This window comes from Podarcis muralis, chromosome 10 (assembly GCF_964188315.1).
Source record: "Podarcis muralis chromosome 10, rPodMur119.hap1.1, whole genome shotgun sequence".
NCBI lineage: Eukaryota > Metazoa > Chordata > Lepidosauria > Squamata > Lacertidae > Podarcis > Podarcis muralis.
In genome coordinates this window covers 27,048,897-27,073,122 of record NC_135664.1, presented here as the reverse complement: position 1 = coordinate 27,073,122, position 24,226 = coordinate 27,048,897, and the positions used below count along the sequence as shown (strand labels likewise).

At 43.1% G+C, this 24,226-nt stretch overlaps 1 protein-coding gene across 3 annotated transcripts in view; it reads right to left on the bottom strand.

The window, feature by feature from the left end:
• Positions 1-21,190: 21,190 nt before the first annotated feature.
• Positions 21,191-24,226, bottom strand: part of PDZRN4 (PDZ domain containing ring finger 4) — a 218,020-nt gene continuing 214,984 nt past the window's right edge. For all 3 annotated transcript variants that reach the window (XM_028746972.2, XM_028746974.2, XM_028746973.2), the window contains one exon: positions 21,191-23,376. In XM_028746972.2, the coding sequence (XP_028602805.2) occupies positions 21,850-23,376 (1,527 nt within the window). In that variant the 3' untranslated portion in view covers positions 21,191-21,849. The remainder of the gene's footprint in view (positions 23,377-24,226) is intronic.

Sequence of the window (24,226 nt, the reverse complement as noted above, 5' to 3'; positions counted from 1 at the left end):
TCTCTTGTAGTTGCTTCCCAGCCTCTGTTATTCATTTCCATAGTGCCTCTGAACTGGGAAGTTGCACATAGCTAATGTGATTGACAGCCATTGATTGTCTCATTCTCTATTAATTTGTCTAACCTCCAAAATAAGTATCAATTGATGGCCATTATACATCTTGTAGTAGTGAGTTCCATAAATTAATGGCATGTTGAGTGAAGATGCACATCTTTTTGACTGCTTTGAAACCCTTGCAATCAAAGACATGGCTTAACAAGAAAAAGAGATGTCAGTTTAGAATAATTCCCTTCAAAGTGGAGCTTATTGCCTAACCCCAACCATGGGTCTTCCTTGATTCTCTGTGTTTAGTACAATGTTGCTTTATTCCCATGAAAACCCTACTGAGTTTTGCAGCATTTACCTCCTCATAAGCATGCTTCGGATTACAGACTTATTCAATATGCCTATGATTCCCCCTACAGTGGGACTAATAAAGGTAAAGGTAAAGGTACCCCTGCCCGTACGGGCCAGCCGTGTCCGACTCTAGGGTTGCGTGCTCATCTCGCTCTAGAGGCCGTGAGCCGGTGCTGTCTGAAGACACTTCCGGGTCATGTGGCCAGCGTGACGAAGCTGCAGCTGGCAAGCCAGCACCAGCGCAGCACACGGAAACGCCGTTTACCTTCCCGCTATAAAGCGGTCCCTATTTATCTACTTGCACTTAAGAGTGCTTTCGAACTGCTAGGTGGGCAGGAGCTGGGACCGAACGATGGGAGCTCACCCTGCCGCGGGGATTCGAACCGCCAACCATACAATCGGCAAGTCCTAGGCACTGAGGTTTTACCCACAGTGCCACCCGCGTCCCTTTTAGTGGGACTAATAGAGTCTATTAAAAGACTGCTGAAAAGGAAGTTAGCACACATTCCATTGGGTATTTTACTAATGTTCCACTGAAATTAATGATGATATTAGTGGGGATATTGTAAAAGTATATTAAAATTAGGATGGATATGAAGCAAGAGAGAGATTTGTTCAGTATTTGTGTTTCCGTTTTACCCCTCTGCAATATGGTCTGTAAACTTTATTGTATGTACCAGGCCCTATGACAAACCTTGTACCTTTTTATCAGAAATGGATACCAGTCTTTTGAGCAGTACAAAACACAGGCATAGAGAGTTTCCCAGGTTCTGCTTTCTAAACTTTCTTTCATGACTCATTTGTACCTCAAAGATTTGTCTGTTTCTCAAGAACAAAACATTATTATTTGAAGGCTGCAAGCCTGACAGGGTTCAAACTGCAGCTTCTTGAACTGGATACCAACACAGTGCCTGTCTCCTGGTGGGCTTAAGTTTTTATTTTGAGTTGCGCCTCTCTAGCATTTCAATTACAGCCCACAGCACCATGACTATGTGAATTCTTGTGCTAAATTTAATCAAGTGCTCCTCCAAGGTGGAAAAGAACATATCTTTGGAATTAATGGAAGGAGACAAATGAAATCAGTCCCCAGGATCTTACTTCTGTCCATTCACAGCCAAAGGATGTCCCAGAGCAAAGACCTTCAGCAGCAAGTGAAGCCTGAAGCCTGATAATGTAAAAACTTAAAATCGCAAGGTATGAAATCTATGAAAAATGGTACACTTCATCTGGGCTGTAGAATCAACAAGAATCTAATAAAGTTAATCAGATCATCACCATTCAAGTGCACATCAATTTGAATTGTTTCTCCATTATGAAGTGCTTGTCTGTAAATTATTGCAGAGAAAGCCATTTTCAAATTAATGTTGGAGCCATTAGAAAATACAAAGGGCATTTTCATTAATTAGAGACAGCTTTCTCTCCTCTCTTTTCATCATTACCTTTGCTACCCAGAATCAGTTTAGTGCTCAGATTTATTGACATATGTGATTCAGTGGCAGTATTTGTTTAGAGTTCATCCTATACCTGGTGGGATAAACTCATTAAGTGTAAATGAATAGTTATGTAGTCATCATCTGAAATGAGTCGGCACAGTCTTCTGAAGTCATTATGAAGCACCTGAACACAGCTGGAGCAAAAGTCCCTGTGAAGGTTATAGCTTCACTCCAAGTTTAACCAACATTTATGCCCATTATTGTCACAGAATATAATCTTGGTGAAAGAAAATAGGATCTTCATTTTATTTGAGGTTGGAGTTCTTCCATTCTGTGGACATGAAGCTTCCCAGTAGCAAGAAATTAGTGGGTGCGGACAGTGCTAGAAACTCAGATATATAAGCTAGACATCAAATGGCTCCTTAAACCAAAGTTACAGTTGCCAAAGCGGAATGCAAAGCTTTTGGGCCAGATGGCCCTAAAGTCACATTTTTCAATACAACTTTCTGGTTCCTGAAATCCGTTCTGATTGTGCAGAGAAAATATCATGGATAGAATTATACAGGATGTGCTGTTAGTGTGTGGAAACAGTCAAGATCCAAGGATCCCCAGGCACGCACCTCCAGATGGTGGCGACATCAGGCGCCATCTTGGTGCCTGGGCATCTCCAGTTGGTCACAAGTGGCCAATAGTGGCAAATTGTGAGCGGGTGTGGATGCTTCTCAACAAACCGCACATTGTCAAACAGGATTGGCATTGTCAAAGAATGCAGAAAAATGTGTTTAGTCCAGAAAGCTAAGAACAGGAGATGCATATATAGCTTCCCTTTCTAGATAGGTATGGGGAAGCTGAGGCTCTCCGTTTGTTTTTGAACTTGTAGTCTCATCATCCCTGGCCCTTGGCCATTCTCGTTTGGGCTGATGGACATCCAACAGCATCTTGAGGGCCACAAGTTCCATTGTTGTTGCAGATATATGGTGGGTGGACCCATGTGTGACCAATCTTGCCCTATTCAAGCAGAGAACATGTGGGGGAAATTGAGGGGGGGGGTGTCTAAGTGTTGTTGGTGCCAGCTCCACCACCAATAGCCCTTCCTGACAACTTCCTGTGTTGAGTGGGTATGTCTGAAGGGGGACTTTTCATGCATTCGGCTGAAGCACTTAGACTCATTCCAATCAGTGGTGCCCTGTGTGACGCCCAGATTCAGTGCTCTTCTGCCTCTCATGCTCTAGTCACACTGCTGGAAGGATACTGTAAGCCAGGAACGTCCCAACAGGTAGATCACTGAACATTTGTGGTAGATTACTGGCTCCCCCCAAGGAAGCTCAACAAGTAGATTGCAGTCTTTTGGGAAATGGCCACCCCTGCTGTAAGCACAATGAAAAATACACGCTCTCCGCCTTTTTCTCAAAAACAAAAATAAAAATCATGCTTCATATGTGAGATGTCACTGCAAACTTTAAGAGGAATGACATCAAATTCCATATTTACATTTGAGAGTTTCATGCTATGATCCTAAATAAAATATGGGGGGAAATGCTGCACAACAGAGACAGGAGCAGGATCATCTAGTGTCAGGCTACTCAAGCAAGCTTTGGGACAGATGATGCCAAAAGGCCCTGACTCTAATAGAATTAACAGTTTTTATCAGTGTTCTCATAACCTGTTCCACATAATTCAGTTTTCCACAGACTATTATAAGCAATGAAGCCTTGGATCAGGTCATAGATGATGCCACCATCTGTTGTTTCAGAAACCAATGTCATCATCATTACTCTCTTGTTAATGACACACAGTCTTGTGGTAGTCAAGAAGGCCTTCTCTTCTCTTCCCCAACCATTACACCGATGTACCAGTGTGTCTATCTATATCTATATCTATATCTATATCTATATCTATATCTATATCTATATCTATATCTATATCTATATCATCTATATCTATATGAAAGATTATGGCACAGAGATGTTTAATGCAACTTACAAATGTGGCAAAGGAATATGACCACAGCTACCATAGCATCAATTTCCAATCTGTGATGGTGGTATGAAGTACAAAACTTTGTAGTCATTATCAGCTGTTCGTAGCAAATTGTTTCACTTCAAACAGGATGGAGAACAAAATGTTCTCCATCTTTGTTTGTTAGTTGAATACCACTCAAATATGTAAACAATGTTTTCCTCAGAAAATTAATGGGCATGGCTAAGTTAGGACCATTAATTTCAGTGGAGTAAAAGTCAATTGAATACCACACACAAGTTCAATCTCAAACCATCAATAGTGATTTTGTCCTATACTAGTGGCTAACAAATTCATATTTATTTATTTAAAAAACCCAATAATATTAAAATATTACTTTTTAAAATGTTTGCTCTGGTGCGGAAGCAATGGTGGTGTGGGTCGGGGCAGGCCCCTGCAGAGGTAGGGGGCTGCTGGTTGCATGGACTTAGGTTGCCATGCCAAGAATGAGAGTCCCACCCCAGACCTCAGACAAGGTCTGCCCAGAGAGGTTCAGAGAGCAAAATCTGGAGCCACCTCAGGATAAGTACTGCAGCAAAGCCACAACTGTATGTATGATTGTGGAAGTTCCAATTTCATTCTTTATGTTTCTGGAAACATGATATACAGTATACCATCAAGTGCTCAAAACTGCCACCTCTTGATTGCATAATCTTGTCATTTTGCACAGCCTTTTTTTTTTTTATAAACACTTAAAAATAATAATAATCACAATATCCTTTAGCACTGAAAAACCACAGAGGTTAATAGTCTTCCAGAATCTCTATTAAAGGTGACATAGTGAGCAGTGCAAATATGGTATAATGCCTGTCTTTGCATTTATTTGCAAATATGTACAGATATGCTCCATGCAAATTAATCCTCCGCTGCATTATAGGGAAGGAATCATGTTGTGTGGTCAAAAGGGTGGGGTAGAGGTAATCTGATTTAAGCACAGCATGTAAAAATTAATTGAAAGTCAGAACTCCATAGTGTTTATTATGAAGTAATTTCACACCAGCTCAGGATTAATAGGTGATTACTATGTTAATTGAACGGCAGCATGCTTTAGTAAAATACAGTGAATTGTTTTTTTTAAGCCCTCTATTTTATCTGGGGGATTTGGTTGTGGTTCTGTAAAAAAATAATTATTTTCTTCTTTTCCTTGAAGAAAACTGTTTGAAATTATTTTGGTGATAACCAGGTATTCTGCAAAGCTATGTAACATGGCTCACGTGCAAGCCAGCCTGCCAATTTTCTCTTCAGGGGACTATGCTTTGAACATGGCTTGTCCCTGAAATAAAAAACCCTTCCGTAAACCTCCGATTGGTTTATTTGGGCATGTTGACTGCTGTAGAGATGAAAATGGAGGTCATCCAAGAAAAAAATGTTAGTTTTCCTCACCTTGTTGCTCTCCTTGACGGTATGATATTGATGGTGATGGTGATGTTGATGTTGATGATTAAATTATACCCCACCCATCTGACTGGGTTTCCCCAGCCACTCTGGGCGGCTTCCAACAGAATATTAGAAACACAATAAAACACCAAACATTAAAAACTTCCCTTAACAGGGCTGCCTTCAGATGTCTTCTAAAAGTCAGATAGTTGTTTATTTCCTTGACATCTGATGGGAGGGTGTTCCACAGGGTGGGTGCTACTACCCAGAAGGCCCTCTGCCTGGTTCCCTGTAACTTGGCTTCTCGCAGGGAGGAAATTGCCAGAAGCCCTTGGCACTGAACCTCAGTGTCCAGGCAGAATGATGGGGGTGGAGATGCTCCTTCAGGTATACTGGGCCGAGGCTGTTTAGGACTTTAAAGGTCAGCGCCAACACTTTGAATTTTGCTTGGAAACATACTGGGAGCCAATGTAGGTCTTTTAGGACCGGTATAATATGGTCTCGGTGGCCGCTCCCAGTCACCAGTCTAGCTGCTGCATTCTGGATTAATTGTACTTTCTGGGTCACCTTCAAAGGTAGCCCTACGTAGAGTACATTGCAGAAGTGCTGTGATGCCAAATGGTTCGGACACATCTGCCCTCGCTGAAGCTCAGAGAGTTGGAGCTGGATGACCTTGGGGGACGATGGGGGAGCCAAAAAGGGGACCCCAAGAATTGTCTGAACTAGTGAGCTAGGAGTAAGGCGTTGGATCGAGAAGAGGGCTCCAGTCAGGTGACAGAGAAGTGTTCTGCTCTTGTGATATAGGATGCCTCTAGCCAAACACCTCCTCGAGTCGAACTGCTACTGCAACTCCTCCTGTCAGTGAGGAGCCCTCCCCTTCTGGAGAGGTGACCAGGAGTCAGTGCTGATTCCACCTCTGTCACCTAGGAAATGGAGATGCCAATGCAAAGAAATACCATTGGCTCAACTCACTTGAAGGCAGGGCTTTTTTCGGCAGGAGTTCACTGGAGCTCAGCTCCGGCACCTCTTTCTCTGGAAAAATAGCACTGCTTGAAGGAGTGCCCATTTGCTTGCCCACTCCCAAGTCTCTACCATTTGCTGTGTTAAGAGCTGTGTTTCAAAGGGAAGAGGCGTGTGTCCCTGTCAGATCAATGTCTTAGCTTGCACTTAGCCATGCAGTTCACTTGCTGTGCCTTGTAACCCTCACCTTGCTTATGTAGCCATCCACACGTGTCTCTCTCTGTGTGTGTGTGTGTGTGTGTGTGTGTGTGTGTGTGTGTTTGGCAGAAATAGGGCTGCAAGTTTGAGTTCTTTGTCCAGCAGTGAGGACCAAAACAATAGCATCCTTCCACGTTGGTTGTAACTTTGTTACACTGACTACAAGTTGCTATACAGTGGTACCTCAGGTTACATACGTTTCAGGTTACATATGCTTCAGGTAACAGACTCCGCTAACCCAGAAATATTACCTCGGGTTAAGAACTTTGCTTCAGGATGAGAACAGAAATCATGCAGCAGTGGCGCAGCGGCAGCAGGAGGTCCCATTAGCTAAAGTGGTGCTTCAGGTTAAGAACGGAACTCCGGAACGAATTAAGTACATAACCAGAGGTACCACTGTATAGCCTATGGGGTACTAAGGCTCTGTACACACCATAGCTCTGAGGCTCATTTGAAGCGTATTTTTACCCTCAAAGAATTCTGGGCTTGTTGCTCTGAATTCTGACTCTGTGAGGGGTAAACTACAGTGCCCAGAATTCTTTGGGGGGAAAGAATGGGCTTTGAATAGGCTTTAAAGATATAGTGTTAAGTACTTAACCCAAGGTACCACTGTATAGGGAATGTGTCATAAGCAGTTGAGGTTTCCACTTGAAAAGGATGTAGCAAGAGTTCCCACAGATCTAAACATGCCAATCGAAGCTGCATGTTTGATGCCACATGGGGTGAAATAGGATAGTTGCTGCCACATTTCTGATTCTGCCTAATGTTGAGAAGTGTTACGTAGGGAGCAGTTCGCTCCACAAGTTTTCCCCAGCTGACAAAAGTGCAAGTGTAGAATGAGGACATGCGTATGATCTTTTTTATTAGCTAAATAAAAATGGCCTCTGCTAATGGCCCGTTATAATATAAACCAAGTGTGTATGTTAAAAACAAAGTAATGCAACTACAACCTAATGAAGCAGACTGCCTTACTGGAGGGAAACAGAATAGCGAGGCACAGCTGGGATCTGAAAATGAGAAACTGCAAAGTTATTTGTGGAAAGAAAAAATGGAATCTCTTCTGCAGCCTGATGGAAGAGTTGATAGGGAGTGCGACCTTTTGGCTCACCTTTCCTCTGGAAAATGTTGCAGCCCAGACTGGGCTGTTTGAAATACCACTATTGAAATATGTTAATTCCATCACTGCACTGCCACAAATGCTGAGCACGATCCCTCCAACTTTTTCTCTGAGAGACACGGTTCTTTCAGACATAACATACTTCTTTCTAAGTACTTTAGAGGGCAACAAGGAAAGAAAATAAGAGGCAAGGGAAGTAAAGAAAGCTAACCTAGATTTTATAATTGTGGGTAATTACAGGATGGAATAGAATCACATAAGAAAAAAGTATTTATTTTTGAAATATTCCAGTTACAAAGTAAAGGGCTAGGATGGATCAAAACGTTGTATAAAACCCCCCTGGCGCTGATGTGCCATTTTGCACATTTTCCTTATCAGAGTGAAAGATCAATGTAGCAGTGGAGTAGAGGCAAATGACCAGTTCTGTGTTTTGAGCTACATGCTACAGGCTGGCTTTCCATGTGGATGAGCAGCCACTGTGGACAGCCATTTACATCACCCTTTATGCCACTGTTTGCTCATGTGCATTGGGCCTAAACACAGTTGGATTAAGAGAGGGCAAATGCTGAATTATTCACATAGAGACGATGAGGTGTGAGCTGATGCCATCATGAAGAGTGCATCATTCACTGCTTGACTTGCCCTTGGTCTTCTTAAGTTATATAAGTTGTGGTTGAAGTAACTTCATGGTATGGGGTAGGAACTCAAGTGAGAGTGCAAGGAAAGAGTTTACCTATACAGTCATACCTCATGTTACATTTGCTTCTTGTTACGTTCTTTAATGTAATGTCCCGCGGCGACCCGGAAGTACCAGAAAGGGTTACTTCTGGGTTTTGCAGCTCGCGCATGCGCAGGAGCACAAAATGACATTACACGCATGTGCAGAAGCACCAAATCACGACGTGCATGTGCAGACGCGCCGCTGTGGGTTGCGCTCTTTTCATGTTGCAAATGGGCCTCCAGAACGGATCTCGTTCTCAACCAGAGGTACCACTGTATCACATTTCAGTTAGAAGTGGTAGTTACTGATTTTGTTTAAAAACATTCCTAGACAATGGGACACCGGTGGTGCAGTGGTCTAAACCACTGAGCCTCTTGGACTTGCTAACCTAAGGTCGGCAGTTTGAATCTGTGTAATGGGGTGAGCTCCCGCTGTTTTAGCGCAGCTTCTGCCAACCTAGCAGTTCGAAAGCATGCCAGTGCAAGTAGATAAACAGGTTCTGCTGCGGCGGGAAGGCAAACGGCGTTTCCGTGAGCTCTGGTTTCTGTCATGGTGTCCTGTTGCACCAGAAGCTGTTTAGTCATGCTGGCCACATAACCTGGAAAGCTCAGCCTGAAAGCAGAGATGAGTGCCACACCCCATAGTCGATTTTTACTGGACTTAAACATCCAGGGGTCCCTTAGCTTTTACCTAGACAATATCCTAAAGTGGCTTAAAACAGTATGTTAATACAATCACAATAAAACATATTGGTATAATAGAAAATAACCTGAACTATGTTTAAAAACTGGCATCAATGGTTGGGTTTCATGGTACTTACTCAGGCTGCTAATCTGACATCACTGGCATTGATTTCATTGAATTCACTGAGGACATACGTCATCAACAAGAGATAAATATAGCACAATTGACCCTTGGCTTGCTAAACCACCCTGGGAACTTGCTGAAAAGCTGGGCATAACACAAATAAATAAACAAACCCCACTTAGTGGTATTCATTGTGCTTTTAAACACACCATATAATCTTATATAAATATCAGTCTCCTCTTCAAGAGATTAACTTGAAGAGGAGATCCCTTCAGGCAGAAGATCCCATGGAAACATGCAGTACATCTGTATAACAGAAATCTGGTTGAATGAAGGGGAAGTAGATGTCCTCAGGGTTTTCTGTGCAGTACCAGGCATAACTTGAAGGGTAAGAGGGAGAAATAGCTGTGGTTTATTAGGATAGCATCCCCCTAATTAAGTGTCCTGTCCAAGAGTATTGTTGAGTGGGAATTTGAGACAGAATTAGGGTTCTGTAACATACCACCCACTGCCTATCTCCTGGTCCGAGATGGCAGAGCTGGGTTTGGGGGTGATGTTGAGGAAACCGGAGGTTTAGTATTTGGGGATGCCACGTTTGGAGTGACTTGGTATTTCACGGCCACCAGGACACCCATGGGATTTTCTCAAATTATATTGGGCCCAATGCATGTGGCAGAACTAGTCTTCTGTACAGTATGCCTGCATCTTACGCTGGAATTCGGTTCCAACGGCAGTGTGTCTACATCAAAGGCATGTATGGTCAAAACTTGCGTTACCCACCACTATCCAGCCTGCCTTCCACGAAGCAGTGAGAAAGGGCATCCACAGCAGTCCCAGAGCTGGTGTGCCAAGGATGCCCTGCCCAGGAAGCAAAGCTGAGAGAGCATAAAAGCTCTTTGTGCCTGGCGCTGCATGGGGTCCTTTCAGGTGCTCCCCTGCTTCAGGGGTGTGGAGCCTCAAGCCTTCCAGTCCTCTCTGCCTGACCTTCAGAACACTCACTAGGCCACACACCTTCCCCCAAGTGTTTCCCAAATGTTGTCACCTGGTGGGAAGGTGTCCTTTAACTCTGATAATGCCTCTTGCTTGTCTGGATAAAGTATACAGAGGTTGTGTGTGTGTGTGTGTGTGTGTGTGTACAAGCTAGGCTACTGTACAAAGGTAAAATTTGCCTTCATTGCTTCTCCCTCTTGCCCCCAACACACCATTGATGTGTGGATTTCGGAAGGTTATGCAAAAAGGAAAGCAACCCTCAGGTTGGAAATCTTTCCGCACTCACGCAACTTCCTTGGATGTTTTCGAAGAAAATGTTAAAATGAAGATTGAACAGGCAGAGCTCAAGAGAGTGGGCTTGAAAACCTTTGATTCTGTTGGCTCATACGCAGAAGTGTGCATATCTTTTGATGTCATCGTCATCAGGTGACGAACACACATCGGTGAATGGGAACCTAGGAATCCCAGAGAAATGAAGAGAAGAAGAAGAAGAGTTTGGATTTGATATCCCGCCTTTCACTCCCTTTAAGGAGTCTCAAAGTGGCTAACATTCTCCATTCCCTTCCTCCCCCACAACAAACACTCTGTGAGGTGAGTGAGGCAGAGAGACTTCAAAGAAGTGTGACTGGCCCAAGGTCACCCAGCAGCTGCATGTGGAGGAGCGGAGACGCGAACCCGGTTCCCCAGATTACGATGAGCAACATTTCCTTAGCTCCAAGACACTCTGATAGGAGGAAACGAAACAAAAAGCAGCCGATGGAGAGGAGAGGTTTGGTATGCAAGGGAATTTCACGTATAGGATGTGGTGCCTTGGTGTTCACCAAAGGCTATCAGCCAGGCATTTATTAGAGATGTTTCCCCAGCTCTTTTCGTCTAGCGCTGGGAAGATAGGGATGCTATCAGTTTGACATTTCTGTCAGAACTGGTATTTGAACCACTGGATGATTCTGACAAATGCCATTGCTGTCATCTGCTATTCAGTTTTAATTATGTCTGACTGACGCTTTCAATGGTAGCAGGAAGAAAACTTAATTAGCTGCTGTGAAGGCTGATCTACAGGGCTGGAGGACTTCAAGCAGTTTTGGAGGAGACACCTTAGAGTATCACCATTTCACAATCTGATTAGACGTAGAAGAAGGATTAATTGTCCTATGCGTGGAGGCTTCTTTTTATATTATTATTCTCTGGAAAGACTTTAATAGGAATATACGTCAACAGGAAACACAGATTCTGCAGCTTAACGTGTCAGAGCAGCTGCAAATTTGAGTTGCAAAGTACCTTAGTTCACAAGGAACTGCTGCGCTAGCATGTTAGACGAGTCCAAAACTAATGTTAAGGGTGCAAAGGAAAAATATTATATGCTCAAGGGAACATCCGGCAAATGAACATCTGTTACCTTAAAGAGAAACATGCACACCTTCAGCAGCAAATCTGCAAGCACCACACAATTCGAAACCCCTGAAAAGCAGGTATTTTCCTAACCTGTCACACGCTGTATGAATAACCAGTTTGAAAAGGCTGTACTAAGGATTTCTACCACCTATCACTGTCTGCCATCAAGTTGTTAATATGCCTACAGATCCGTATTAGTAAGGGGCAGTGAAAATATGCTTATAGGATGCAATTGAAAATTGTGTTTCTACTGCTGGCTGCAGATTCCCTGTGACCGTGGCCTAGAAGCAGCAGACAGGCTGGTAAACCTGAATGCTAATGCGAGTTCATATTGTTTTATATATATTTTTAATGGAGTCACTATAGGAAATAGATGTCAGGAAGGGTTCTAGGCAAGACTTCTCTCTAGAGCTGGCCCAAGACATGTTGTCCCAGTCCCCCTACATACCATTCAATGCATGGAAACTACATTGAAACTTACCGTATTTTTTGCCCTATAGGACGCACTTTTTCCCCTCCAAAAATGAAGGGGAAATGTGTGTGCGTCCTATGGGGTGAATGCAGGCATTCACTGAAGCCTGGAGAGCTAGAGGGGTCGGTGCGCACTGACCCCTCTCGCTCTCCAGGCTTCAGGAAGCTCTGCGCAACCCTAGGGAGCCCGGCGCGAACTGCCTGCATTCCGAAGCCCAGGGCACGCTGAAGAGCGTGAAGAGCTGAAGAACGTGCCTGGACTTCGCGCAGCTCTCCGCAAGCCTGGGGAGACCGGCGCGACTTCCCGCCGGGCTCCCTAGGCTTGCGGATAGCAGGCTGTTCTCAGGGCTGGGGTTGGGGGAAGCTCGGGCTTCCCCCGCGCCAGCCCCGCGCCTGGGGGGGGGGTAAATAATTTTTTTTCTTTATTTCCCCCCCAAAAAACTAGGTGCGTCCTATGGGGCGGTGCACCCTATGGGGCAAAAAATACGGTACTTGAACGCTGGGGACAGGGCAACCATGTCCCATTGCTCTTGAGCTTGGCAGTGCAGAGTAGGGTTCACTGGGGAGCCCGTGTCCTCTCTGCCTGCACAAATGCTGCAGTGCAGCAGAGGTGGTGCTAGCATGCATTATGAGAGCCAAGGAATGCACGCACAAGTGTGATGCTTTCTGGACTGGCTGGCTGTTGCTCTGCGTCCCCCAACAGGGAAGAGAGGTTAGAGGCAAGAAAACCAACTAGCCGAGCTGGGACAGTAATACAGACTGTCTCAGGAACTCATATATGACACTATCAAACTTATAGTTACGCAAATCCAACTAGTAATAACACCCACAACATAACTGGCTGTGTTTAACTACAGTGGTGCCCCGCAAGACGAATGCCTCGCAAGACGAAAAACTCGCTAGACGAAAGAGTTTTTCGTTTTTTGAGGTGCTTCGCAAGACGAATTTCTCTATGGGCTTGCTTCGCAAGACGAAACGTCTTGCGAGTTCTTGCGAGTTTGTTTCCTTTTTCTTAAAGCCGCTAAGCCGTTGATAGCCGCTAAGCCGCTAATAGCCGTGCTTCGCAAGACGAAAAAACCGCAAGACGAAGAGACTCGCGGAACGGATTAATTTCGTCTTGCGAGGCACCACTGTATATGACTTCTTTATACATCATATAAACATACCTCTTTTCACATTATCACATTAAGTAGAAGCAATTAAAGACCAAAATTTTGAACAGGAAATACAAATAGATCAGTTCTTATATACGTAATGTCCAAATAGAAGCTTTTTTGTGTTCCCTGTATGTCTTTATGAATACAAGTGTCAGACGTGACAACTTTAAGAAGCAGTAAGGTAAAGGTAAAGGGACCCCTGACCATTAGGTCCAGTCGTGACCGACTCTGGGGTTGCAGCGCTCATCTTGCTTTATTGGCCGAGGGAGCCAGCGTACAGCTTCCGGGTCATGTGGCCAGCATGACTAAGTTGCTTCTGGTGAACCAGAGCAGCGCACGGAAATGCTGTTTACCTTCTATTTGTATTTCCTTTTCAAAATGTTGGTCTTTAATTGCTTCTACTTAATTTGATAATGTGAAATGAGGTATGTTTATATGATGTATAAAGAAGTCATATAGTTAAATATAGCCAGTTATGTTGTGGGTGTTATTGTCACTGTCTCAGGAAGACAGAGACAGCTTTTGGAGGTGGATCAGAAGGAAAAGATTCAGGCACAGCCCTCTCTATCTCATGCTCAAGGCAGCCACCTCATTTTGTTAGTGGTAGGGCTGGCTCTACAACACTCCATTAATAATAATAATAAAAAATGTAGAGGGATTTGTTGATTTTGTAATGGGCAACAATCAGCTCTGTCCACAGGCTGGAATGAATACCACCCTGTCTCACACAGGGTTTCTCAGTTGGATAAATGGGACTTTAGCATGAGTGGCCACTTGTCAGGGCTTTAGTTTTGCTTTAAATGTAGCTGTTGTTTTCCATAAATTAAAGGTAATAAGAATGATACTTTTCTGGGCAAAATATTTTTGTTAGGAAAGTGCACTGTAAGAATTTGCCGTGAGATTGTCAGACAAAATGTTGCTTGGAAAAGTTTCCTTGCCCTCTTTCCCCCATCCTCACCTCCAAAAAAGGCCTCATTTCTGTTTCCTATCTGAGCAGTTGTAAATTACATAGTGGAACAAGATTGCCATTCACCATTCCACCCAGCCCTAGCCTGGGTAGAATACCCTAGCCTGGGGCCGAATAGCTGAGGTTGACTAAATTGCTTGTTGTGGCTTTCTGACTTGAAGCAAATGCCCCTACACAGCTCCACTTCAACATACATATTCAATAGCTTCTGAGAAGAAGGAATTGTGAAACTTTGGTGAGATGGGCATTCATTCTTGATGAACGTATAAAAGTGAGCCAAAGATGAACACCTTCCACATTCTCTAGTACTACCTTGTGAATATGCTGGCTTTTAATTTTTGGAGAACTGTTTTAAGCAACATGTTTTGTATTTTTCAAAAATATATATGATCCCACCCTCCAGAAAAAGGTTAGTTCCAGCTTTGGAAAGCTCAACAGATAGGTCATTAAATAGCAACCCGCTTTTCACTATTCACTGTGATCATTTTAGGACTATCTCCAATCAACATATGCTTGTCTATTATCAAGGTGCAACAGTGTAAAAGAAGACCCTTTGTCTTATCAGTGAGGAAATGGTGTTGCTTTAGAAACCACACTTGAAATTAAATGGTGCAACATTTAGATATGAAACCTTTATAATAAAATGATACAGATGACATAGAAGTATATAAAAAATAGTTAGCAGGATGAATAATTCACTAACTATTGCATGGTATAAGTCGCTAACTAATGTGCGTTGCCTGCCATTTAATAGTGGATATATCTGAAGAAATATGGAAATTGGAATAGTTTAATAACTTTCTATATGAAAGATGATGAGACTGCCTAAATGATTAAAAGGGAGATATGTTATAATGAACTAAAGCCACTCAAGTGTAAGGTAATTTTAATTCAAACCTCCATCTGCTTATGTATAATTAAGACTCATTTAACAAGTTAATGCCTAACAGAGAGAACTGATAAGTTTGGTATTAAAGAGCTTAAGAGAAGTAAATTAAACTGTCGAGTTGGAGGAGCTCTCATTTTAATTTCCTACACCTGAACCTCAACCAAATCTTCTAAGGGGGCATTTCTTGACTCTGCCTAGGCAGCCAAGTAGTAAACCTGAAAAGAACGTAAGGGAACTAAAGCCAACTCTCTTTTTCGAATTCTTGATACCAGGGTCTTGTTCGGGAGGCTGAGGGAATTTTTGCCAACATGAATATTTATTTAGCCCAAACTGCTCACTGGCATAGCATCTATATGACATTAAGAAGATACTTTGCATGCTGTCAAAATATTTATGCATTGCAGATCTTGCCAGAGGGGTTAAATAAGCTAAAAAATATGGATTTCTTTGAAGTGCAAAAAAAGGGAAAAAGAAGGAGATTTTGAATTCTATGATATTCCCACTGCCTAAGTTTATTTTGTTCTTTCTACATATATCAAGGAAGTCCAGCAGTTAAATCCACGGCTTTTTTCCCATTTCTATTATACAATTTTAAATATCCCATTTTGTTTAAGTTATATTTTCTTTTGACTCTACTGTAGGGATGGGCATTTCTTAAAATTCACCCCACTGCTTAAAGTTCTCCCCACCTTTTAAAGTTGTCAGCACAGCCAGCCTTGCTGCTAGCACTGAACGTGTCTTTTGAAAAGTATTTGCAAAGCAGGTCTGAGCTCCAGCCTTCACTGCTGGGTGGTTATCTCTGCCTGAATTAAGACAAAAGATTCAGTTGCTGACAAGCAGAGGCAGCAAAATGAAAGGACTGCAAAGTCTGCATGGTTAAATAATACTTGCAGGTTCTTAAGTATTGGCTCTGCCTAGGCCCGATAAAGATTCATAGGGATAAGTAGTGTTTGCCCTGGGGTGCCCCTCGAATAAAGACACAAGAAACATGTTGGGGGGTTTTAAATGAGCAACAGCTTTATTTAACTACTAGGCGCTGCTGCCTCTGCTCATGTTGCTCACCAGCCCGATCCTGCTTTGTTGCCACTTTCTTACTCCTCAGCCTGCAATGTTGCTGAGACGAAAATGGCAGCCCTGATAACACAGTAGCAACTGAGCAGTATGGTTTCTGGGGGGCTGTTGTGGCCTGCCCTGGCTATTTCTCTGCTGCATGTCTGGTCCAGCCACCTGTGCCACTTGCTTGCTCGCCCTCCTGCCTGCCTGCTGTTCTGTCATCAGGCTGCAGTTGGTGTGGCCACCTGTCACCGACCCTCCAAATGTCCCTATTTCCCAGGGACAGTCCTGGATTTACAGAAGCTGTCCTGGTTTCTTGATTTGATCCCACAGTGCCTGGCTTTTCCTTAAAGGTAAAGGGACCCCTGAACATTAGGTCCAGTTGTGACCGACTCTAGGGTTGCGGCGCTCATCTCGCTTTTTTGGCAGAGGGAGCCAGCGTACAGCTTCCGGGTCATGTCGCCATCATGACTAAGCCACTTCTGGCAAACCAGAGCAGTGCACGGAAACGCCATTTACCTTTCCGCCGGAGCGGTACCTATTGATATACTTGCACTTTGACATGCTTTTGAACTGCTAGGTTGGCAGGAGCTGGGACAGAGCAACGGGAACTCACCCCGTTGCGGGGTTTCGAACCGCCAACCTTCTGATCAGCAAGTCCTAGGCTCCCTATTTTCACTGGAAAAATGTTGGAGGGTATGGAGTTAGGCGTCCCCTGAGCCAAGGAGATAAGTAACCATACAACCTTTAGAAGACATATGAAGGTACAGGGAAGTTTTTTTTAAAAAAAATGTTTAATGTTTTATTATGTTTTTATGTATGTTGGTGGGTGGTGGTTTCACAGAGTCCCCAAATATAAGTGTCTCTAGCACCCTGTGTTAACATGCCTTAGGCAGCAAAATGTGTTGGGCTGGCTTTGCAGGTATTAATGGAGTTAGTGCCTCCTATTCTCAGCTGGTGCTCAAGTGCATTCTCAGACTGGCATTGAATATCGCTGATGAGAGCACCAGAAGTACCATACGAGATGTGCTCTCCCTTGTCTGTCGTCCATGGCAGGTCATCCACCACAAAAGCAATGCAGTTTCTGAAAGCCAGACTAGACTGGATCCTGATAATTTATCACATACATGCTAAGTGATGCTTATAGGAAGCCATTCGCAATCTCATGGGCCTATTTTACTAGTCTTCTTTGACTATAAGTTGTTAGATATAATGGGCAAGGTCTGAACATGCAGATGGCAATTTGCACTGCTCCGGCCACCCTAGTCATATCTGCGGGATGCATAAACGGCTTTAAAACATGTAGTTTAGCTTTAAAATATGGAGATCTACTCCTCATAATACTTTTTTTCTCTGCAGCATAAATGTAAGGCTTCAGTCTGAAGTATGGCAAATTTTAAAATTCTGGGTCCAATTATTTTAACCTTACTGTTAGCAAGGGTTATTAAGCGTGCTATTAAAAATAAGAATAGTAAGTAGATACACTTCTTTACCATGCTCTACAGTCCCAAAGGCTCCCACAACAGCTTTCAGATCAATTAAAAAAAGTCAGGTTTACAATCTAAAAGACATGACGAAAAGCAAACAAAGTGGGAAAAGGGGCTGTATACCCGCTGGGATGTGGGTGGCGCTGTGGGTTAAACCACAGAGCCTAGGGCTTTTGCCGATCAGAAGGTCGGCGGTTCAAATCCCGTTGCTCGGTCCCTGCTGCTGCCAACCTAGCAGTTCGAAAGCACATCAAAGTGCAAGTAGATAAATAGGTACTGCTCCGGCGGGGAGGTAAACAGCATTTCTGTGCACTGCTCTGGTTCGCCGGAAGCGGCTTAGTCATGCTGGCCACATGACCCGGAAGCTGTACGCCGGCTCCCTCAGCCAATAAAGCAAGATGAGCGCCGCAACCCCAGAGTCAGCCACGACTGGACCTAATGGTCAGGGGTCCCTTTACCTTTACACAGCATACATTTAATGGACATGAATTCCTCCAAAGAATTCTGGGAATTAGTTTGTTGAGGGAATTGTAGCTATATGGGGGAGAAACTACAGTTCCCAGGATTCTTGTGCTTTCAATGTATGGTATGTATGCAGCCAGGCACGGGAAGGGAAAATGCAAGCAGAGATAAAAATGCACTCAGGCACCAGCTGTTCTTATAATAATGGAGCAGGAACAGTTCACATAGCCTCTCTAAGCTGGCCCAAGACATTTAGTGGTGTGAAGCAAAGAACAAGTTTCCTGCTCTCCCCAATTCCATGTACAGAAGCCCACTGGGTTGGCTGTTGAATCTTACCTCTATCTTGGCAGCAAGGTATAATTATCCGGTGCAGGGCTAGTTTGAGAGGTGCACAACAGGCCAATGGTTTACATATAGCTCTGATCTCCAGTGGAGAGGAATGTCAGGGGAGGGGGAGCTAAGGGCAAACAGCTGTGTGTTTGTATGCTGCCCACCATCATCTGCTGCCTGAGGCACATGTCTCATTTCGCCTGGTGGCAGAGCTGTTCGTATAGCCTGATGGAATGGCTGCTGCTAGGTGACAGTCGAGGGAGATCCAAAGGCAGCTGGTCTCTCAACAGAGCTAGTCCTGCATCTTTAGAAACAGAAACCGGAGAGCAATACCAAGAAGCGGCCTCCATGGCCTAAGTCTGCAACTTCAGACAGTTATTAATCAGGTACTTTCATTTCATCCAGATGGAGCCTGAAACATGCTGTGTCTGCATGTTTCTTTGCTCTTTGGCAAGAGTTTGGGGTCTCTGAACAGGGATTTTTTAGTTTTTTTACTAAAAAAAACCCCAACCCCCTTAATTGCTGAAAATATAATATTCCTCAAATGAGAAATAAAAATCTGTTTTTTGTTAACTACACGAAATGAAGAGCTTTTAACTTGGCAATCAATTGTCTTCATCTAAGAGATATTAATGAGACCCCTTCCTAACATGAGGAGCTTAAAGCGACTGCCTTCTTTTGCTATAGCCCAAATTTTATGTTACATTTTTTTAAAATAAAAACAACAATCAACATTAAATAAATTAGAACTGAAGCAGACCAATAAAACCTACATTGCAGAGAACTACTTAACATATACGTGTTCATGATAGCCAGCTGGAAGGTAAAACCCCAACAAAAATACAAAGTGTAAGAAAAATATTGGCATGAAGATTCCTGCCTTTTGTCTGTGCAAGGCAGTTGTTTTCCCCATATAAATGTTGACAAGTAAAAACACACCAGTAAAAGTATCTCAGATTGCTAGTTCTTAGTGGAAAAAGGTTTCTGGTGAATTTTTCAGTACGTTAAGTCTCACTGAATGGGCTTACTCCCATGTACATAGGAGAGCAGCAGCTGTGGGAAAAGGCAACTTTCCTGCGTGGGATCACTAGGACAGGAAGTGAAAATAAACTGCTCCTATCATATTGCCATTACACAAAACTATGGTGCAACTGTACTTGAAATACTGTGTGCAGTTCTAATTGAACCACCTAAAAAAGTATATTGAAAACACAACCAGAATGATCAAGGGGATGGAGTAAATGAGGAAAGTTTACAGCATTTGGGACTTTTTAGTTTAGAGCAGGGTTTCCCAAACTTGGGGTCTCCAGCTGTTTCTGGACTACAACGCCCATCATCGCTGACCACTGGCCCCCCTAGCTAAGGATGCTGGGAGTTGTAGTCCAACAACAGCTGGAGACTCAAGTTTGGGAAACCCAGGTTTAGAGAAAAGGCAAGGAAGAGGTGACAGGATAGAGGTTTATAAGATTATGCATGGCATGTAGAAAGTGGATCCAACAAAGCTGAATGTTGGAAGATTCAGGACAAATAAAAAAGTACTTATTCACGCCACACATATTTAATATGGAACTCGCTCCAACAGGAGGCGGTGAGGGCCATCAACTTGGATGTCTCTAAAAGAAGATTAGACAAATTGATGGAGGACAAGGCTATCACTGGCTGGTAGGCACAATGACTAGGTTCTACTTCCATTTCACAGAGCCTCTGAATGCCAGTAGGCAAGGTGTGGTCGAGGTGCTTGCATCTGGTTGGCCACTGTGAGAACATAATACTGTACTAGATGGGCCATTGGCCTGATTCAGCAGGCTTGGCTTACTTTCTTAGTAGGATTGCATCCTAAGTCTAGCAGGTGGTTTAACGTGGCGGCAGGTGGCTAAGCAGGTAAGCTTCGCGTTTAGTGTGCATTTTTCATTTCCTTTTTTAAAAAAAGCATGGACTTAGATGCCTTTGAGTTAAACTCTTGAAATCAGAAAGATGGCTTAGAAGTAAAAGAAGTGCTGCCTCAATATTTTATATTCTTTTTGCTTTGTTTTGTTTTGATCTTAAGACATTAGTAATTCTTTAACAGTAGACCAGAGAACTGACATGTCTTGTGCAGTTTGTTTCAAGGCAATCTTTTCCCAAGCAACTGGTGTCAATTTTTAATGCTGAACACAGCATTTTTAGCATGAAAACCTGTTAAAAGAGAAAAAGACATGACACATTTCATGTTTCCATTGATCTCACAGGGAAAAATAAAAGTGCTTTTTTGCAACCGAAAACCAATTTTCTTCCAGGAAGGGATAGAAGGGGCAAAAAAAAAAAAAAAAAAAAAATGTTATTCAACTGGAAAGCATATCACATTATTTCCCCAAACATATCTCAATTACATATTTATGACTATTTATTATCCACCAACATTGCTGAATGAAGTTTTGCCTGGTGTGATAAAAGTTTGCTACAGTTATTTCCTTCATTTTCTGATTGCTTTGGGCTCATTACTTGTACAGGCTGAATATTAAGTCTGCCAATAATGATAGCAGAATTGCATTATTTTATTATGCTTTAGCGCTCCTACCTCACTTCTCATTTTTTTCATTAATAAATTAAGGGTTTTAAGACCTAGAAAAACTATATGCACTGTTTCATATACCACACAACAACTGTAGGTTGAGTACCGAGTCCACAATCACCAGAAGCAACAACTGACCCTTTTTCTGATGCAAAACTAACTACTGGGGCTCCTGCCTTAAAATAATCAGCACAACCCAGCAATATTATAGAAAATCTGCTGAAAAACTGGGAGAGTAAATAAGCATTCATAGGAATGCTCATAAACTAGTTCACATATTTGACATTTTAAGCAGAGTTCTCAAATATCACGTACGCAAGTGGAATTTAAATTAAAATCAAAGGAGCCCTTGATCATTTTTCTTAAAGATAAGAAATAATTTATTTCTCTTCAGTCTTCACAAATACCACATATCACCTAGCTACACAACCAATGCTATTAACATATCACTGAAGAGTTTCTTACCAACACTTTACTTGGACAAAGACAATTGCAATTTAAAAATTACTGTACAATGTGCTGTTGGATAAAATGCAGTTCTTGAGCTTCATGAGGAGATGTGGCATGTGGTTTAGAAACAGACAGAACATACAGTGTTAAAAAATTTAAACTGCCAAAAAGCAAGAGTAAGGTAGAAAGGATTTTGTTTTGGCATTGTAGTTTTTAGTAAAGTATTAAAAAAGAAATCTAGAGAAAAAGACCCGGTTTTTAACTTCCAGTACATAAAATTGGGTACGAAAGTAATCAGTTCATCCTTTTTAAGTTTTGCTTTTTCCTTAAAATAGAAATCAATATTATGAATATATTGCAGAGTAAAGAAAGACTGCAAAATTACCAGTTAACGAAAATACTATTGTATGAAAAACCAAATGTAAATTTACCAAGTAATTTGCTTACAAAAAAGATCAAACTATAAACAGTCACAAAATATATAAAAAAATGCCACTTTGAACGAGGCAATTGTACTCTACCGAAACTGGTAGTAGACTTTCCCCCCCCAGAATAGACATATTCATACTGTAGTAACCGATAAAAAAGCATTGTGTACTTTTGTGTCGTCCGGAGATTTAGCACCATGTGTCATAAGTTCCTGGATAGTCATCCAGTTATCCAAGATCTTCTTGTTCCTCTTTTTCATCATCTTTTTGTGACTGAGTTCAATGATGTTAATTTCCTTTTTGCCCTCACTGCTGCTTTGAGGGCTCTCTTTAAGACACTCTAGTCTGCTACGCATCATGTATTCCCGCCGCCGCCTCTGCTCCTTGGCTCGCACCAGGTGCTGCTTCCGTTCCTCTTTGCTCCAGTAACGACCCATCTTCATTTCGCTCATTGTATCATCATCCGTTGTCATCCCGCTGCGCTCCTCTTTAATCTTTAAGGCACGTTCCTTCAGGATTCTGTCTCTTACAGGTCTTTTGGTGATATACCTCGTCCCGTCGCTCCTTATTTTCACTTTCCACTCCATCTTGGGCTCCGCACACTTCTGCGAATCTTTGCACATGTTCACTAGGCTGAGCTGGCTCTGGGCATATTCCACAGCAGATTTCTGCTGTATCAGCTGCATATAGCTTTGATAATGCTTAGCGTGTGCAGGGATATTCCCATACCTGTATGAGGAGCCATGATATGGGGACAAATAAGGAATCTGCTCGGGGCTCTGCCTTTCTTGCTCTGTCGATTTGCTACTTTCTGAAACCGTTTCCTTCTCCTCAACAGAACTGTTTTGTTCAGCAGCTTTGGTTTTGTTTGGTGTTGTCTCCCTGCCACTCTGCCTCGAAGACAACTGGTTAGCCACAAGGGTACTCCTGAGGTTTTTCCTATTGGTGATGCTAATCATCCGCTGGAGAGAACTGTCAGGGGATCGCTCCACATTCAACGGAGTGCTTCTGCAGCTCTCTGCTGTGTTGTAAGCGCTGGAACTGTCTTTGTCCGATTTCTCTGGGTGCTCGATGATGTCGTCCAGTTTACCCCCTGGAAGGTCTATACTGGTGTTATAATTCCTGAACGTACCACCCTGCAGTGCCCAAATGTCTCCGTACTGGTCTTTCACTTTTTGAAGCCGGTGAGCCTGCATGATGCTCTGACACTCGAGCTCAATGTTCCTCAGTTCCTCATTGAGCAGCTGCAGCTCATGCTCCACCCCATCCTTTTTCCTTCGGTTGCACTCTATGGTACTGCTTGAGTAATACAAGTCATACTCGCCATGCTTTCGGATCTTACACTTGAGTTCCAGCAGCTGGCGAAACCTTTCGCAGTCCTCCTCCTGGTTACCAACAAAATCAGACTCAATGTATTCCCCAGACACTACGCTCTTGTTGCACTGGAGCTCGAGGCTTCCCAGAGTGTCCGGGCTCTGCCTCGGTTCCTGCTGGGTCTCTGGGGTCGGCTTGTTCTGCCCTTCTGGTGCGTTTTCTTGCTCTGAGCTCTCGTCGTTGCGCTGGCTTTCGTCGGTGGGGCCCACCCCACTGTCTTTCTCGTTGTTGTTAGATGATGAGGTAGCAGTATCTGTTGTGCCGTCTTCCTCTTCGTGCTTTTTGGGCTATAAAATCAAAACGGCCCACAATTAATCTTTATCACAGGTATTAAATTAAATATCTTAAATCAAGTTCTCTTCTGTGTAGTCACGCCCACCCTGTGGAACACCCTCCCATCAGATGTCAGACAGATAAACAATTACACAACTTTCTGAAGACATCTGAAGGCAGCCCTGTATAGTGAATTTTTTAAAAAAATGTTTTATTGTGTTTTTATAAATGCTAGTGCCTGGGGCAACCCAGTCAGATGGGTGGGGTACAAATGAATAAATTTATTATTACACTGCTGGCAGCACCTGCATACTTGTGGAAATGAACATGCTCCTGTGCAAATGGGAGAGAGAGAGAGTTTTGAATTTGGAACAGGAACAGCTGCATTCAAACCTTGGCTCAGTTATGGATTTACTGATGTGACCTCAGACAAATCACATTGTCATAGCCTTTGTTCTTCTTTCTGTATAGCATGTGAATAATAGCGATCTAAGTTAAAGAGTTGCTACGATGACCAAAAAACCCCCCAACTGATTGACATGTACATTTCCATCAACATGTCTTGAATGCAGCCCTTCAGACCACTTCTCCAAGCCACCCCTAAAGCCACACTCCCTCTTCCCAGGCCAAAGCCCTCTCCAGCCCTGCTCCATGGCCTCCTTTAATGCTGCCAACTTGCTACAGGGCCTAGTCCAAAGTGTTGGTACTAACAAATAAGGCCTATGCAGCTCAGGATTAGGTTACTTAATAGGGCCACCTTTTGCTTTATATACCCCAGTATCTGCAATCTGCAGAAGAGCTTCTTCTGCAAGTTCCAAACATCTCAGAAGCCTGCTGTACAACAGTTAACAACAGTTAACAATG